Below are 18,522 nucleotides of genomic sequence, written 5' to 3'. Positions count from 1 at the left end.
CTACAGGGGACTTCAAATTAATGGATACAGGTTAGAATAACACTCTCTGAAAATAAAATTAAACTTTATCCTCGCTTAACCTACGGAAAAACAAAATGGAATACTCTGAAATAAAATTTCACTGACTTTTCATTTCACAAAAACTAAATCAAAATGACTTCTTACTTGAAATTTAGGTGGTCTTTTTATAATCGAACCGACGAGACAGATGCCTCCGCTCGATTATAAGATATAAAACTTCTAAAAGAGTCTAGAGTCTCGAGGTGAGACATTTGCCTCTAACCGAGGGTTAGAACGTTAAATCCTTTATGGACTCGATACTGGAAAACTAAAATCGAGACAACTTGGAAAAAATTGACATTAAGATCTGAGTTTGTCAAAGAATTAAAACTTAAGACTTTTGGAGGAACACTTACCCATATAGAAATATGTCCCCGTCGACAGTCGGCGACTCTACACTCACTTCCGCCATCAACGAAAACTTACAACTTGATTCCTAGACGGTACGGCACTGAATGTCCACTGGTCACCTCCTAGAGCTCCTTCCCCTCTCAAGGTCGTGGTGGGGGGGGGGGTAGCTAAATGACGGTGGTGCCTGACGTACTCCACGACATATCTGTGATTTACTTATCTCGCGGGAAATTTGAAATTCACTGTCACAACCTTATAAAAGTAAAATGTTTATTTTGCCCCCCGCACGAGTCACAAAATATGTGTATCTCACGTACATTGGGGTTTAAAGAATTCATAAAAAAGTGGTGAAGCATAGAAATTACTTCGTTGGACCCTTTCTTTGCAACTGTCTCGTCGTATGTGTAAAAAAAATTGATGAACCATCAGAGAGTACATGTATGTTAAACAAATAAAAAGAGAGCTGTCTTTTATAATAAAAATCTTTGGTTGTTATGTTTGGAAGTGGTAGATTTCTTCCATAATCTATTGTTATAGCTTCAAACTGTCAGATTTCTGTGCTTTAAGTCTATCAGATCTTTTAAGACTATAAAATTAATCTGCTCTTCGTTTGTGTAATTCCATTTCAGTGTGTAGCTTATTTAACTTCTTTTGTAAATCTTACAATTCGTTAGGATCAACAGTTCTAGAAATTTCCTCATTAATACTTCCCTCTTGGACTTTGAGTGCATTATTGCACGTGTCGGATCTTGGATATCCAAATCCAATGTTGCACTTATCAAACTCTTCTCTAAATTTTTCATACGATACTTCTATTCCAACATTTATTTTGCAGAAACATACCTAATAATAGAATTTTGCAGTGATGTTTTATGTTAGTGTAGCGTAGTGACTAGCTATTTTTTTATTCGTATAATAATGATGTGTATTTTTATAATGACAAAATATATTTACTAGTTAGGCTATTATTTGATGCAAATGTTGTAATATCATTGTTTTTATTACTGTATATGCGTATTATTTATAACACTGCTATAATAAAGTTAAATATAGATAATGTTGAATAAAAAAAACAATTTAAGTCTTTACTTGTTTTTAATCTGTACAAGACAATCTTTTATCAATTCTTATTACAAAGCTTATCTAGCTTACGTTTTTTGGCACACTTCTTTCCTTCCTCGATTGTTCGTTGTTTTTTTTTTCATTTTACTATAACTATTCAGTAAAATATTACAGAATGTTAATAAACATTTTTTAAACAATGGGGTTATATCTTTACCACAAGAAAGATATACCTCAACATTTGTGCTGTCGAGAACATGGTACATTACCGACATTAGTACCTTTCTTTGACATTTTTACTTAAAAAATGTACTTTCAAATCTTTCACCAATCATAACTTTAAAAACCTTCAAACCAGTAATCAATGTATTTATGATGAGGTCAGAGGGATATTGTAAATTGCCCCTATCTATCACGGTAAAATAATAAGACATTGTATGTGAGTTGAGGATTGTTTGCTTATCGATTAAAACAAATTTAGATTTACAACAGTTGCATTGAAATTTTTTTAATAATTTATGACAAATGTACCCTCCTATGTAGGTAATACCGACAACATCATTTTCGGAAATATCAGCACTTTCTAACTCATGAGAAATGTCTTCAAATTCTGAAACATCAAAAAAAATGTTTGTTTCCCCTTCTGGACCCTCAGTTTCTTCTACACTAAAGTCCCTTATCTCTACTTCCCGATTTTTAGCACAAAATACCTTTATAATGCTAAGAGTTTTAAGCTTCTTTTCTCATTCGAGTACTTGTGCAACAGATATATTGTAACTAGCACCATTCATTTGACGATACTGTCCAAACCTAGCCTCTAGTCTGTTTGGAACTTTCCTAGCAACACATACTTAAAGTGTAAAACATTAAATAAACATTCTACAATTTCTAAAACTGTACTGACGGTATGTTTAAGTGCAAACTGTGTGTCAAGTGTGAGTTTTCCATTTCTTTTTTTATTATTTGCTGACTCTCCTTGGACCATAATATTATTCCATTTCTCTAACCAGACTAGAAATGATCTTAGAAATAACATATTCTCACGATCTACAGTGCTTATTGCTTGGCAATCTCTATCATTAAACCTCGCTCCCTTGAAAGCATGATTTACATTAACTATTTTCCACCACCTAAGTACAATTTCTAAAAAACTTATAGTACCAACCACATTGCTATCTTGTGTTGTAGCTGATATTGCTTTAGAGCGGCTACATTTTTTGATCAAACAATTTAGCACGTAAATTTACATTTTGCCTCTCTAGAGAAGTAGGGAACAATACTTTCTTACTTAATGGTGGAGCTAGCTTGACTACACTATCCTGCTCCATATTTTGAAGTATTTTCAAATCAGAAACACTTGCAGTAAGTACTATATCATGACTACTAAAATCTGGAAAATAGAAAGTTTGTTTGGAATCGGTCTGATTGAGCCAGTTGTTACGTATACATTTGAATAGGTGTACTGAATCAAACAGTACAAAAATATGCTGAGTACCATCATAAGGATTTACAAATTTGGAAGTTAAAGTTTCCCCTCATAAACTTGTAAACATTGACCTATTAATGCGGTTGTTATCAGATATAATACTAAACACTCTATAACCTACTTTAGACAACAATTCCAATACTTGTAAAGTAAGTTTGTGTAGTTGTTTGCCTGTTAAATCTTTACAAGGGAATAAACCTACCACTTCTTTATTGTTTGATAATAACGATGATACCATAAACGTTTGGATAGTCGTGGCCAAATTAGACGAGTTTTCACTTGACTGCACAGCTATACCTTCAAGCTTACCACCTTTATACGTCACTTCCGGTCTTACATAAATCTCATCTAGAAGCAAGTTACAATGCTTTTCGTGTTCACTCATTGCAGATACTTTCTTTTTCAAATAGTTTATATGTGATGAGTCTATTCCTGAGCTACCAATACCTAAGTTGCAGGTAAAAGATTTCAAATACCGAGGGTGTTGCATATAGTCATTAACTTAGACCGTCTGATATATTTGTATGCCGCGGGATATGAGAAAAAAACCGTCGCAAACCAAAAGAGTTGTAACAAAGTACCGGACCTGTTTAGTTACGGATAGATTGATTTGTTCTTTATAAAAAAAAATTGTTTTTCACTAATACATTTGTCTTCCACCAAAAAAAACAACAGGGGTCATTGTAAATGTTATCAATTACTTCATTCAAAACAGCTAGTTTGTCACGTTTTGAGATTTGCAATTCGACACCTTGCTGGAATAATAGATTGCAGATCTGCTTTAACTGTGACCACTTAGTTATTCTAGGGCATTTGCTCACTTCTAATATTTGGGGGTTGTCATTCAGTACAAAGTCGTCTTTGACAACTGTAAAAGAAAGATCTGTTTTGATAATGAGCGCCAAATCAACTTTCGGGAACTGTTTCTCATTAAATATAGTAGTAAACAAACATAACTGATTATTACTTACTTTAGAGTAAACATTTTTCAATTCTACCGCGCACTTCACTAAAAACCCATTATTTATTTCTTCATAGCTATTTACTTTGTCTAAACGGTTCTGTTCATTTTTTGTCTGCTCAGCTCTTTCTTCTATCTCCCTCTGTCTCTGATTGGGATCCTTTCTTTCTTGAGGAAGTACTTTTGATAGGTAACAAGGCAAATTTTCAAACATCGTTGGTAAAGCATCGCAAGATAACTTTAACTGGTCCCGTTTGACAGTCAAAACAGTACCTACATGAAGGGCACTCAGGTATATTTGATAATTGGAGATAACTATCAAAATATACCCGAGTGACTTGGCGCTACTAGGTGGTCAATATTGCGGACGCTTCAATCCTTGATTAGAAGTTGCTCCTCATCTCCAATTAGCTCCGATCTCCGCAGAGCTGATGCCATTCTCTTCCGCAATGCAACGCCATCCAACGCTCCCAGATCCGTCACTGACGTCCCGGTTGCGATTTGCTCTGTGTACAAGCAGACGTACACTCCGCAATCTACGCTGCCTGTGGGCTGTTGTATGCAGGTGGCCTTCTCTATAATATCCCATTCTGGGGCGCGGAAATTCCACCGGATCTTCGGGCCAGCCGCTCCAAGTAGGTACAAAATATCCTGGAGGATGGTTGGCCGAGCTCTCCCTAATGAGTCGAATTCCTGTTACAGTTTTCGCTTCGGCCATGCTACGATTAAAACCCAATTGTTTTCAAGGATGTGGACAGGAAAGAATATTATGTCATGGTTAAATATATTTGTTCCCCGATGCCAGTTCTCAACCCTGGGGAACCCACCCTGTTTGTACGCAACGTACAGGAAGGTGTCGATAGCCCAAACTAGGTAAGCGAATACTTTGGGTCCCTGTTCTGGCGTCAAAATTTGTGACGTATTTTTGCTTAAGTGAGATTTTTAAGCAAAGGGTAACGTCTTAAAGAGGAAGCCTGGGTGAAAACTTGAGCTGGGTTTTGTTTCAGAGCTCAAAAATCAAAGTTTTAAAATAAAAAATATATTTTGGGCCAAACTTCCCCTTTTTTACTACTATTTAACCAATAAATTTTGTTTAGGTCTAATAGTCCAAGAATTTTAGGGGGAAAACTGCCATTTGACCTAACAAATTCAGACTAAGTGGAAACTTTGCACAGTTGTTTAGCAAGCCTAAATTAATAAAATATCAAAAGTCCCCATAAATCCCGGCTGTGCTTCAGCCGCCATGTTGGAAGATGGCGGACAATTTTCACTTTTTTGACAATATTTCACAAACTATTGGTATTAGAGAATTTTTGTAAATACACAAGTTAAAGAACGTCTAAAAATACATCTTTCTTGTATTACAAGGTTTGCTGTATTTCCAACGGTTATTGAGATAAATAATAAAAGTTAGTTTAGAATCTTAGCGTCGGCTGCTAGACTTTTCAAAAATTAAAACTTAATTTCTAAAAAACTGGGACCCTAAACTAAAATTATGGCATCGACATTCCCTAGTTCTAAAAATTATCTTTCTTTCAACACAAAAATCATGAAAATCCGTCGAGTGGTTGATTCAGAATCGTGAAATAAAAAAACACTGTTTCGTTTTAACATTATAGATAGGTAAAGGAAAATAATTGTTAATATGTAAAAAAAAATAAATTACCATTTACCTGACTGGATCATTACTAAAGTATTTCCTAAAAAAGTAAGATAGATTCCCTATTTAAATAACTTTTAATTTAACGAGTACTAGGTTTACTGCTATAGGAATGGTACTAAAGTGTGTATTTATGTTAAATATTAATACCTTATTATAAAATAAATAAATTTGCCAAGTTTGATCAAAATATATCCATAAATAAGCAAACTGCAACAATTTTATTTTCCTCCATAAGAATAACATGGGAATTTTAAATTTAGTACTAACTTTTATTATTTATCTGAAGCACAGCCGGGATTTATGGGGACTTTTGATATTTTATTTATTTAGGCTTACTAAACAACTGTGCAAAGTTTCCACTTAGTCCGAATTTGTTAGGTCGATTTTACTAATATTCTTCTACTATAAAAGACAAATTCGGAATTCACAATCCAAATGATCAGTGATCATTCGCTATTAATAATGATCAATTCAAGGATCAATTCTATCATCACAGTCTTAGACCCATGTAACGTTGTATTCTAGTGTTATTGTTTGGCGATAATTATCAGTGTTGCGGATAAGAAACAGATAAGGATGCAACATTTGGTTTACTGATTAGAGGGTTAGCGTCTGTATGCCACGAACTGAGTAGGAGTTATTACAGTGAGATAGAGCAATTCATTTTATACTTAGCTGGTATATTTACCATTTTATTCATTTTATTACTCTTTGTAGCAGCAAAACTGGGTACTCATTAAACCTTACTTAATGCAAATAGATTTAATTTAAAATCTGGCATATGAAAACTCGCCTAGTCTGCAGGTTTGCTGCATCGGGGGTATTTTCTTAATTTTTGTAGTTTGTATTACTAAAATAGGTACAAAAGTATCCCTTTATCTAAGCAATTAAATATTTATCTAAACAAGTATAATAAATAACTATTAAATTGTGAAAATTTTCAAACATTTCTCGTTCAAAAAGGGCTGCTAATGTTTGTTGCCATATGAATTAAATTGCATACTATATTTAGTTGTTTTGTTTTCTATTGCACTGTTTGTTTAGTTGCAATATTTAAATGTTTTTCATAGCATTGTCACTTTAATTCTCATTCGCAAATAAATAAATTAATTTAACAAATAAAATCAGAAGTGTTACTGTTTCTGGTGTGTGCGACTAATATTATTTAAAAGTATGTCTCAGATCTGGCCATACCTTGGTGCCATATCTGGACTAATTTCAGATCTGGATCTCAGATATGACCAGATGCCAGATCTGGAACGTGTATTTCCAAAATCACGTTGGAGTGTTTTTGATGTCATCCCAGATCTGGCACCCACATCTGGCCAGATTAACTCTTAAAACCAGATCTGGCCAGATATAGAATCCAGAACCAGTCGCTAGTTGCTGAACATATGCATGCTCAATGTGTTCTAGACCCTCTGTGGAAAAAGACAGCACAGTTTGAAGATTGATTTAAATGGGTGAGCTAACGTAAGCTAGATACGCTTACGTATCTAGTTTATCCACTTTTCTATAAGAGTCACGCTATAGTTCGGATGAGTCATGGACAATTAATTGTTTTATCTAGAAAAGCAGGTATGCACTACGTCATAGCATTTGTAGGTTTAATTTAATAATAGCAATCATGCTTATCGTAGGCATACTTGTTCAAGAATATGCCGTGGTAGGTTTTGTTTATAAATTGTATTTTTTATTCCTTTTCAAATGTTGATATTGATTTGTGTTCGTGCAAAGGTGTTGAAATTTATTTGTCAAGGGCATGAGCGGTCCTCTATGTTTGTTTTTAGTGTTTAAAAATTACTGTTAATAATAATGTAACATATAATTTAATTAGGCTATTGTGTCCTGAACTTAAAACATCGTTTTCAAATTAATGTAAACCTTATTTTTACATTCTTTTGATTTTGATCATAACAAATTCCAAGTAACGTTTGGTAAAATTAATCTTATTTACTTATTGTTTTTATAAAAATCCATATTGTTAATAAAAATGGATTGTTCGTCATATTGCAGCAAAAACATCCGTTATAGCAAATTTCCCTTAGGGAAGTAGCTCACGGTAAGATCTAGGCCCAGGACAGATTTATTTTTATTTTTATGTCCCTAGAGGCCAAAAACACTATTCGTTCAAATTTGTATACTGTATATTTATATGGAATTATATATATGTATACATAGTGTAGATTTATATATAGGTATATCTATATCTAAAGCGGAAGTATGTATGTATATACCCTATGGACACCGAAATAGCTTGACAGATTCTAATGAAACTTTCAGGCATTATTAAGAACTATTCAAGGATGGTTTGTGTAAAGTTTGGTGCAGATTCGTTAAAAGGCCTTCGGCCCAGTGACTCTGGAGTTTCCCATGTTAACCTAATTTATTTGTACTGTTGGATATAATAATGGGAACAGCCCAAAAAATTAAAGTGAAAGTAATAAATACCTTTTGCAAGAGTAAATTTGCTTACTGAACTTGTAGTGTAGTGGGGTACCCCATGTGTCTTCTTCAGTGGCTAACACGGAACTAGCTTCAGAGATAACGTTGGGGTTGACCTTTGATACTGAGGCTGTTTATACAGGTTGGGTGACTAAGGAATAGGGAAATTGTTAAACTTGATTGTCTATACCGCCCACCAAAAAAAATTTAAAAACTTTTTTTTTACACAAAATTGAAAAACAAAAGCAAACACCTTGTTCAAAAAAACTAAAAAATCTTCTATGGAGTATGTAAATATACTTCTTCTTACTCCATGGGGAGAGGACAGAGCTTTGAGACTGACCTCTTGAAAACTCCATTTGAAGTTTTGACGCTCACAACACGGACAATACCGTCTTCGCCAGGATGAGTTTCAATAATTCTGGCAGTTAACCATGATGCAGGTGGCAAGTTTGAATCCTTTATTAAAACTAGTTCGCCAATCTTCAGGTTAGGATTTTGGACGAACCATTTTTGTCGTTGTTGTAGTTGGTGTAAGTATTCTAGATTCCAACGATTCCAGAAGTGCTGTAGAGTTTGTTGAATTAGTTGCCACCGTGACAGTCGATTCATAGGTGTTGAAGTGAAGTCTGCTTGTGGTAAAGCAACTAAGGGTTGGCCAATTAAAAAGTGACCAGGAGTCAGCGGTTCGAACTCATTAGGGTCAGACGATAGACTACAGAGGGGTCGTGAGTTGAGAATAGCCTCAATCTGAGTCAAAAGTGTGGAGAATTCTTCAAAGTTTAAAATTTGACTGCCTAGAACTCGTTTTATGTGGTGTTTTGTTGATTTAATGCCAGATTCCCATAATCCGCCAAAATGAGGTGAGGAAGGGGGTATAAAATGCCATGTGATTCCTTGATTTGATAGTTTGGGAAGAATTGAATCAAATTGTTGAGAGAAGAATTGATACAGCTCCGTAAGTTCTCGATTCGCTCCAACAAAATTTGTTCCTTGGTCAGAGAAAATGTCACTACATAAACCTCTTCGAAAAATGAATCGCTTGAAAGCGGCAAGAAATGCTTCAGTAGAAAGGGATGACACCATTTCCAAGTGCACAGCCTTGGTTGCCATACAAACGAACAGACAAATGTAACTTTTAAGAAGTTGTGGCTTCCTCAACTTATCAGACTTGGTCGAATAAGGACCGCCAAAATCAACACCGACTTTAAGAAAAGGTCGAGTGGAAACTATTCTCTCTTCAGGTAAGTTACCCATAAAAGGTTGTGGAGTTTTACCTTTACATCTTGCGCAAGTAACACATTTGGCTAATCTATGTCGAATGACAGTGCGGGCAGATATTATCCAAAATTGTCTGCATAGCAGTGATTGTAGAGTTCTAGGGCCGACATGTAAATAATTCAAATGGTAATGATCAATAAGCAGATAAGTTAGATGTGAATTCTTCGGCAAAAGCATAGGATGTTTTGCGTTGTAAGGAAGCTGGGCTTTCTCTAGACGTCCGCCGACACGTAGAATACCAGATGAATCGATGAAGGGGTCCAGTCGTTGCACTGCAGGAGTACAAGTCTTCTGTTTCAGAATACAATCGAAGTGTTCTTGGAAGAATTTTTGCTGAGTAAGCTTCACTAAAGTACCAAGAGAAGTATTCCGTTCAGTCGCTGTCAGGTACTTTGTTTTAGTTAAAGGTTCTACCTTGCGGCAGTTACGAATAAATCTCAAAATCCAACCAAAACAATTTTGGAGTTTAGTTAGATTAGAAAAGTCTTCCAAAGTTGAGTACAATGGCGTTGGTTGAGGGATGCCAACTGAAGCAGTAACTATTTTTGAGGCGGGGCGAAATTCATTTAAACCCTCCTCAGGGATGTTAGTTTTCTGCACCAGGGTAATGGGTGGCCAAGATTGTTGGTCTTCGCTAAGCCAGGTAGGACCATACCACCAAAGCGAGCAGTCTAGTAGTTGATGAGGGAGCAGGCCTCGAGAAGCTACATCAGCGGGATTACTTGTAGTCGGAGTGTGCGACCAGCAGGACGGTTCAATGAGGTGTTGAAGTTCAGCTATGCGGTTAGCAACAAAAGTTTTTAGGAGATGCGGAGAGGTATGAATCCAGTGTAAGACCACCATTGAATCGGTCCAAGCGTAGAGGGGAATATTTTCATACTTGCATGAAATAATAATTTTGCAAAATGACATTGCTTTACTTAGCAGAAGTGCACCACAAAGTTCGAGTTTAGGAATACTTATTTTCTTGAGGGGAGCAACTTTTGACTTCGCCATTAGCAGATTGGTCATAACAGAGCCATCAGAGGTGACAACTCTGAGATAAACCGAACATCCATAACCAAATTCCGAAGCGTCCGAAAATCCATGGAGTTGCGCACCAGTAGAATTTTGAGGCAAAACGTTCCTTGGAATTCGTAATTTACTTAGAAGCGGCAAGTCATGAAAGAAGTTTTTTGACTGAGTGAATAAATCATCGGGAAGAATCTCATCCCAATCCAAACCAAGAAACCATATTTGTTGCATCATACACTTGGCCCAGAGTACGACAGGGGTGACTAAGCCCAAAGGGTCAAAAATACGGGAAATCATAGACAAAATTCCTCGTTTGGTTGGTAAAGTTTTCTGAATAGGAACTTCATAAGTAAACTCATCGGTGTTTTGGTTCCACTTTAAACCAAGTACCTTAATGAACTGATTGTGGTCCTTATCTTCAGAGAATAAAATATCTTGAGACTTGCTTACAATATCCTCTAAAAGTTCACGAGAATTACTGGCCCATTTACTTAGTTCAAAACCACCACGCTTTAAGAGCTCAATCAATTCAGATTTGAGTTTGAAAGCTTCATCTAGGGAATCGCTACCAGTGAGACAATCATCAACGAACATGTCATTCAAAATAGCCTTGCTAGCGAGTGGGAAATCGGCACCTTCATCAGCTACAAGTTGATGTAGCGTTCTAATGGCCAGAAATGGTGATGAACTAACCCCATAGGTGACAGTATTCGATGCATAAGTAGCAAGCGGTGAGTTTTGGTTTTCTCTCCAAAGAATGGTTTGGAAAATCCTATCTTCAGGATGGATCAATATCTGACGATACATCTTACAGATGTCTGATGAGATAACAAAAGGGTGAAGGCGAAAGCGGGTCAAGATTTCAGAAACATCATTTTGTAGTTTCTTGCCCGTTAATAGCTTGTCATTGAGAGAAAATCCATTTGAACTGCGGGCCGAGGCGTTGAATACAACTCTCAATTTAGGATTTTGTTCTGAGTTCTTAAAAACTCCATGATGCGGAATAACGTAGGTTGAAGTAGTCGAAGTTGAAGAATGAAGCTGAGTCATATGGCCTAAATCCTCATATTCCTTCATGAAATTTACATAGGCCGATTTGAAGTTGAAATCACTCTGGAAACGTCGCTCAAGAGCGTGAAAGTTACGTTCTGCATGGTGGAAAGTGTTTCCTAAGTCAACTGGATTTTCACAGAACGGAAGTCGAACAATATATCTTCCAGAAGGATCCCCTATTCCTTCATGAAATTTACATAGGCCGATTTGAAGTTGAAATCACTCTGGAAACGTCGCTCAAGAGCGTGAAAGTTACGTTCTGCATGGTGGAAAGTGTTTCCTAAGTCAACTGGATTTTCACAGAACGGAAGTCGAACAATATATCTTCCAGAAGGATCCCTGGAATGTGTTTTAACGAATATTCTCTCACATGCTTGATCTTCAGGACTTATTGGCTTAGATTGTGGTAAATCTTCAAGTTCCCAAAATAGTTTGAGATGTTTCTCAAGTGAGGACTCAGTAATGGACAAGTTAGTGCAGATAGAAGAGCACGTTGGTTGGTTTTCAAAATAAGACAGACAGGTTCTACCAATTAAGGTCCATCCATAAATGGTTTTGAATGGAGTAGGGAATCCAGGAGGGCTATTTGACCGCCCACCGTCACAAATCAAGGGAAATAAATCAGCTCCAATGAGGAAGTCAACCGGTGAAGGCTCATAAAAATGTGGGTCGGCTAAATTCCAATCCTTAAAATGATTGATAATGTCCTTGGTTAACCGTACAGACGGTAAAGGAGAAGTAATCTTGTTCAAGACAATAGCAGTAGTTGGAATTAGAGGAGTATGAGCTTTGGTAGGCTTCAGTATACACGACACTTTGCCTTTGGTCGAAGTGACAGCAGTTTGTGAAATACCTAAGACATGTTGTTCTAATTTTGAACGAGGAAGCCCAAGTTTTTTCACACAGTGATCAGTGATAAAACAACTCATGGATCCAGGATCAATTAGTGCTCTAAAAGTCTGAAAGTTGTTGGTAGAGTCTCTAAGCTGAATAAGGGCAGTGCCAAGAAGAGTAGTTACACAGGGTGTAGGAGCATTTGTCTGATGAACAAAGCTGACTTGAGAAACTGATGTTTCCTTGTGGGTTTCAGGCTGTAACGTTGAGTCTAAGTTAGGCCTTGGAGATTTATTTTGGTCAAAAGTTGAATTAGTCTTGAGGAAATTATCTTCATGCAGGGAAGTGTGATGTTTTTTGCCACATTTTCTACATAAATGAATTGAATTACATTTATTCAGCATATGTGTCGCATTTAAACAGTTAAAGCAACATTGTTTACTTCGGATGAAATCACGTCTGGCACCAGGAGTCAAGTTAAGATATTCAGGACAAGAATACAGGTTATGGGCCTGAGTGCAAAATAAGCAAGTTGGAACCTGAGTTTTGGCGAGAAAAGTTCTTTGTACAGACTTGTCTGACTTGGAATACTTGTTAGGCTTACTGGTGGAAGTCGAACGCAAGTCGGTTTGCCGGGAAGTGGTGTGAGTTGAAGCAGGAGACGAGCCCTGAGCTGCATCAAGAGACTTGCAGTGATCCTTGAGAAACTTCAAGAAATCATCTAAGGTAGGGAACTCTTTGTCTGAGAATTTTCTTTCAAAAAGTTGGCGAGTGTGCTTATCTAACTTTTTCAATGAAATATGTAAGATAATGAAATCTTCTAGATTCGGAAGTGAACTAATTGCTTTAAGAGCCATGGTGTTTTCTGTAATTAAGTCTAACATATTTCTCAGCAACTTGGGATTTTCATAAGTCACTGATTGTAAACATAAGATTTCTTCAATGTATTGACAAGCGAGTAGACGTTTATTATCATACCTGTCATTAAGTTGGGTCCAGACTAAGTCAAAATTATCTGAACACATAGGCAGTGATCTTACAAGTACATTTGCTTCATTTTTCGTACAAGAAATCAAATAGTGAAACTTTTGAATTGGTGTAAGTGAATCGTCTGAGTACACTAGGGCTATAAACATTTCCTTAAAGTGGGGCCACTCTTTCATAGTGCCATCAAAAATAGGCAAGTTAATTCTAGGAAGTTTTACATTAGAAGTCGAACTAGATTTTTCTATTTGTGAAGCATCAGACAACTGATCTTTAGAAAATAATTTATTTCTAATGGCTAGTATACTGTAATAGTTATCATCTACTTCATTGGTCACAATTTGTAATGATTTCAATTCCTCAGGCTCTTTTAACTGAATAAAACATTTAGCCATATCGTTTTGATATCTTACAAAGCTTTCATAATGGGCAGGTAGCCGCTCACAGCGAACCTTGAACTCGGAGAGCTCATCTGGACTATGGTCTACAGATAAACCTAAACCCTTTTTTTGAAGTAAATCAATTTTCTGTACAAATGAATCCCTCTTAAATTTAAGAAGTTCAATTTCCTTCTTGAGCTTTTCAGTCATTTTGATAGGTTACGCATAAATCAAATCAAATAGTTTATAATAATGTCAGGCCTAGTGAAGTAAATAATAACAAAGTTGGTCATGTAGGCCTACTTCATAACAAACATGAAATGATTCAATATTCATTGTAATGATAGAAGTCTACTTTCAGCATTAAGTAGAAATAATAATAAAAGGAATACACACCAGTAACATGTTCAATAAATTCTTCAATCTTCTTGTATTATTCAGAATACAGTCATAACATAACCTCAATGTAAATGGAAATTGGAGAGAATGGTTGTCAACATTGAATAAAACCAAATAAGTTAAAGTAACTCTGGGAAATCAGGTGTACCAGCAGTGATGCAGGCTTTGACTCTCTTTACCCTCTTGATGTAGAAGTAATAGAAAAATTACCCTCTTCTTGAACAAAAATTTCCCTGCTACTCTTCTGGGTAATAAGAAAAATTACCCTCTTCTAGCACAAAAATTCCCTGTCGAGGGACAAAGTAAAATAGGTTGTTGGTGGAACAGTGGACTTGAAAGAATTAATTGAAATACTCTTGAGACAGTGGAATTGAAGGAATTGAAAGGTCCAATGGTCCTGTCCACATCACTTGAACTAACTTGAAATGCTTGAATGTGACTTGGCTTGCATGAAATTACATGAAAACAATCATTCTTTTCCTGAATTGAAAAGTCATAAAAATATAATTTAAAATACTTCTTGAGGTTAATGTCTTGAATAAAATTACCAAATTAATTTTGGAATTGAAATATGTGTTACTTTAGTTATTAAAATAGATTTTCTTGGAATTTATTAACTGTTGTAATTTTATTTCTTGATGTGACTTGATGGTGGGTTAAAAATTAAATTGGAAATATTTAAGTTAGGTACTGGATTGATTATCAGGGTTCGAAGGACCAAATGTTGGATATAATAATGGGAACAGCCCAAAAAATTAAAGTGAAAGTAAAAATACCTTTTGCAAGAGTAAATTTGCTTACTGAACTTGTAGTGTAGTGGGGTACCCCATGTGTCTTCTTCAGTGGCTAACACGGAACTAGCTTCAGAGATAACGTTGGGGTTGACCTTTGATACTGAGGCTGTTTATACAGGTTGGGTGACTAAGGAATAGGGAAATTGTTAAACTTGATTGTCTAGTACTTATATTTAAATTGAATTAAAAAATCTTAACTGTTCTTTTTTGTCAATAGTAGCTAAACACTTGAAGGAAAATGATGATAGCGTATGGTGCACGGGATGAGTTTATCCAGTTTGAATCAACTGTGAAATAAAGGATCATCATAATTCCCACTCAATCCCCGTCCTGCCATCCCCCTGTCTCGGCATATGTGACCTTGGACGTGGCTATCGCTGTCACCCATTGGCTTTTCAATAAATGTCTAATATTACCTCAACGTTTCGCGTTACTTCCTGTTGTCTTTATTCCACTTCTCTACATAAAATATTATTCCAGTAGAGTTGATAAAGATAACATATGACGTATATGTTGTAATTTTTGTTAATGATCTTTAAAATCCATATCACGATAATCCATAGTTTGATATTTTGTAACACATTATAATATCTATAGCCTTTATTTACTTGCAACATCGTTATAAGGATTACCGTATTAAACGATTAAACTAATTTCAGTTCATTCAGCCCTAAAAAAGTTTTGCAACTAAAAACATAAAAAAATTAACTGTATGACAACGAGATATAATTTCATTATGATATTTCAGTTTTGTGACAAACATATTAAGGACCTTGAAATGAAATGAAAAATGAAATGAAATGTTTATTTGTCACATAGAATTTACATAATTGTGATACATCACCAGTAAACATATGACACGTCAGGTTTTCACAGCAAAATACATGATATTATACATTTTATTTCATTGTAGTTGGTAATATATTAAAAAATAAGGCCAGAAGATTAAAATATAACAAAAAGAGTGACGTTAGTTAAAACAAATTCATCAACTGAACAAGGACAAAGTAGTTCCAAATGTTCCCTAAGTATTTTTTTTTTAATATCCATCTTTTCTGTCAATTTGATTTGGTTAGGGAGGTGGTTGAATAGCTTCCCACCCATATACAAAGGAGCTTTCTCATAAATAACTGTTCTATGGATAGGGATCTAAAGAGTGTTTCTATGTCGAGTGTTATATGGATGTTGGTGATTTTTTGATGAGAATGAGGTCAAGTGTTTTTTAACAAATATACATAGTTGATATATATACACAGCATGAAATGTTAATAGTTTTAAATTTACAAACAGAGGACGACAACAAGTACGAGGTGCAGTGTCAGTTAAAACTCTTATGGCCTTTTTTGAAGAATAAAAACCCATTTATGATCGGAGAGCTGTCCCAAGAAATAATGCCATAGCAAGCCCTGGACATAAAATAGGAATGGTAAACAGTCAAAGCAGCATTTAGTCCCGTTGTTTTGAAGATGACCCTTAATCTAAACAAAGCTTTGGCTAACGATTTAGTCACCTGAAATTGATGTTCTGTCCATTTTAAATGTTCATTCATATACAAATCCAGAAATTTTATGTTTTCTGAAGCCTTGATTTGTTCCCCAGAATCCAAGCTGATTGTTACCTTTTCTGTATTTAACTGTGGATTGTGAAAATGAAGTTTTTGAACAGTTGAGATGAAGACCATTTGTTTTGTTGACCAAAGTTCTATTTTGTTCAAATTTTCCGATGCTTTGATAGACGCTAGGGCAACAGATGGAGCTTTGACCAACACAGTAGTGTCATCGGCAAATTGTATGATTCTGGAATCCAATGTGGCAGCTAGATCATTTATGTAGAGAATAAAAAGAAGAGGTCCAACTTTAGACCCTTGAGGAACGCCATGAAGAACCGGACACCAGTTTGAGAAATTTTTAATGTTAGATTTATCTTTGATTACAACTCGTTGATAACGTCCCTGAAGATAGCATTTGAACCAGGGCAAGGAAGAACCAACAATTCTATATAGTTTAAGTTTTTATTGATGGTTTGTATAAATATTTAAAGTACAAAATATGTTTATAGCTTATTTATTTGGCTACCAACGGCAAACACAATTTTTACTCATCTTCTACCTACTATCTGTTTATCTAACCCAACTAACGATTGAGATGAATAAACAAATAATGCAAACAAAATTTGCCGAATAAACATATTTTATTTGTTAATGTTAGTGTTGTGGAATTTTTGTATTAAAAACTTCTCAATTTTAAAATGTCATTAATATTTCTTTGTAGTTAGCTTTAAGTTTAATTGTTATAGATGTTTTCTTCGTTTTGTGTATGTTTCATGATTAATCATGATGTGTAACAATCAGAATAATTTATTATAAAGGTTTTCTTGTTCTATTTACGGAAAAAATCATATGTTGTATGATTAATGAAATGTGTGTTTATTATAATTGCAGATAAAAATTATAGCCTCAAAACTAATTTGTTTCATGTAAATATATTTGTATTATAAATTAATATTTAAAATTAAAGTCACACAGCCAATTCGTTTATGTTATGGGTATGTACTCTATTAAACTGTTGAAAATAACCTTAAGCATTATTAACATTAAGCATTATTATTGTTATTGTATTTTAATAACACTTATATTTTGTCAATACTCAAATAATCTAATACTTTTCCTTATAAAAATTTCATTTAAAGAAGAAATAAAGTAAATTAATGCATTTGTGACATTGCTTGGTTTCTCATTGTTCATACAAAATCAAATTCATTCCTTCATTATTAATATCAATTGCAAATTCACTTGATAGTTGGCCCAACTCTAACTCCAGTTTTTTATTCTAACTTAGTCTTGTAGATCTGGATTTTTAGTAATTCTATTTGAAGTTTTCCTTTTCATCCCCAAAATTTGATTTCTATGTAAACATATATTTTTGAATACTCATTAATGTCAATAATGTAATTTCATTATTTAAGTACACATATATGAATAGTTGATTTATTTTTACCATGGGTATAAGCGACTTACTGAAATACAAAAAAAATTTCTTTTAATGGAGAGTTATTATTTGTATGTGAAATAAAGTAGGTATATATAAACGTCATACAAATATTTTAAAAATACAAGTGACTAAGCTATTGCAATTATAAATGAAATTCTGGTGAAAATAAGAGAATTACATTTAAAAGCATGGCTGACATAACAAAGAATGTGAACTGTTTTAAACTTGAAAATTAATCAGTGTAGCTGTGTAATGCAGTATACATGAGTGATTACAATAATGGTTATATTAAGATACAATATCAAATTTACCTGTGTATTTTTTGACCAGTTTATTATTACTCTCATGTGAATTTGAGGAACTTGGCTTAGGATTTTAGTTAGGAAGGATTTTTGTAGGTGGATCTATTTCTGTACCTACTTACATCTTCATCAAAATGTGCAATCACAGGTGTTTCCTCATAATTTATTGCTGATGGTGACTGATCAAAATTCAAATGGTCAAAATTCAAATCAAATGGTGGCTCGGGTAAATTAATTTCCATAGATTCAGGAACATCTAAACCAGCAATAGATGTTGAATCCTTTCCTAGTGTTAAAATCACTTCCTCGTCGACAACAGTCAATACTTTGTCTTCGCCCCCACCAGTACCAGCCTTTTTAGCATTGTCAATTTTCTTCTTAACAACAGATATTTAATTTTATACATTTAATCTACAAAACAAGAATGTAACTGTACCACAACTGGTACTACAAAGGACATTAC

At 34.7% G+C, this 18,522-nt stretch overlaps 1 protein-coding gene across 1 annotated transcript; it reads right to left on the bottom strand.

Annotated features, from left to right (window-relative positions):
- Positions 1-4,292: 4,292 nt before the first annotated feature.
- Positions 4,293-11,373, bottom strand: LOC128984526 (uncharacterized). The gene is made up of 3 exons (XM_054403857.1): positions 8,421-11,373; positions 6,903-7,004; positions 4,293-4,597 (listed from the first exon to the last, which is right to left on the bottom strand). The coding sequence occupies exons 1-3, from the start codon at positions 11,371-11,373 to the stop codon at positions 4,293-4,295; spliced, it is 3,360 nt and encodes a 1,119-aa protein (XP_054259832.1).
- Positions 11,374-18,522: the final 7,149 nt, after the last annotated feature.

This window comes from Macrosteles quadrilineatus, unplaced genomic scaffold (assembly GCF_028750875.1).
Source record: "Macrosteles quadrilineatus isolate MER2022 unplaced genomic scaffold, UCM_ALF_1.0 Scaffold_2__2_contigs__length_208266976, whole genome shotgun sequence".
NCBI classification, from domain to species: domain Eukaryota; kingdom Metazoa; phylum Arthropoda; class Insecta; order Hemiptera; family Cicadellidae; genus Macrosteles; species Macrosteles quadrilineatus.
The sequence above is the reverse complement of the archived record's forward strand: the minus strand, read 5'-3'. Positions and strand labels throughout refer to the sequence as shown.

What these genes read in the sequence shown, in the direction of transcription:
- LOC128984526 (XM_054403857.1), bottom strand. Translation starts at nt 11,373, where the DNA reads ATGACTCAGCTTCATTCTTCAACTTCGACTACTTCAACCTACGTTATT. An exon ending in AACTCATCCTGGCGAAGACG is followed by an intron (nt 7,005 to 8,420) that starts GTATTGTCCGTG and finishes CTTTTTCCACAG; the next exon opens with AGGGTCTAGAACACATTGAG. An exon ending in AAGAGTTAATCTGGCCAGAT is followed by an intron (nt 4,598 to 6,902) that starts GTGGGTGCCAGA and finishes TCGACTCATTAG; the next exon opens with GGAGAGCTCGGCCAACCATC.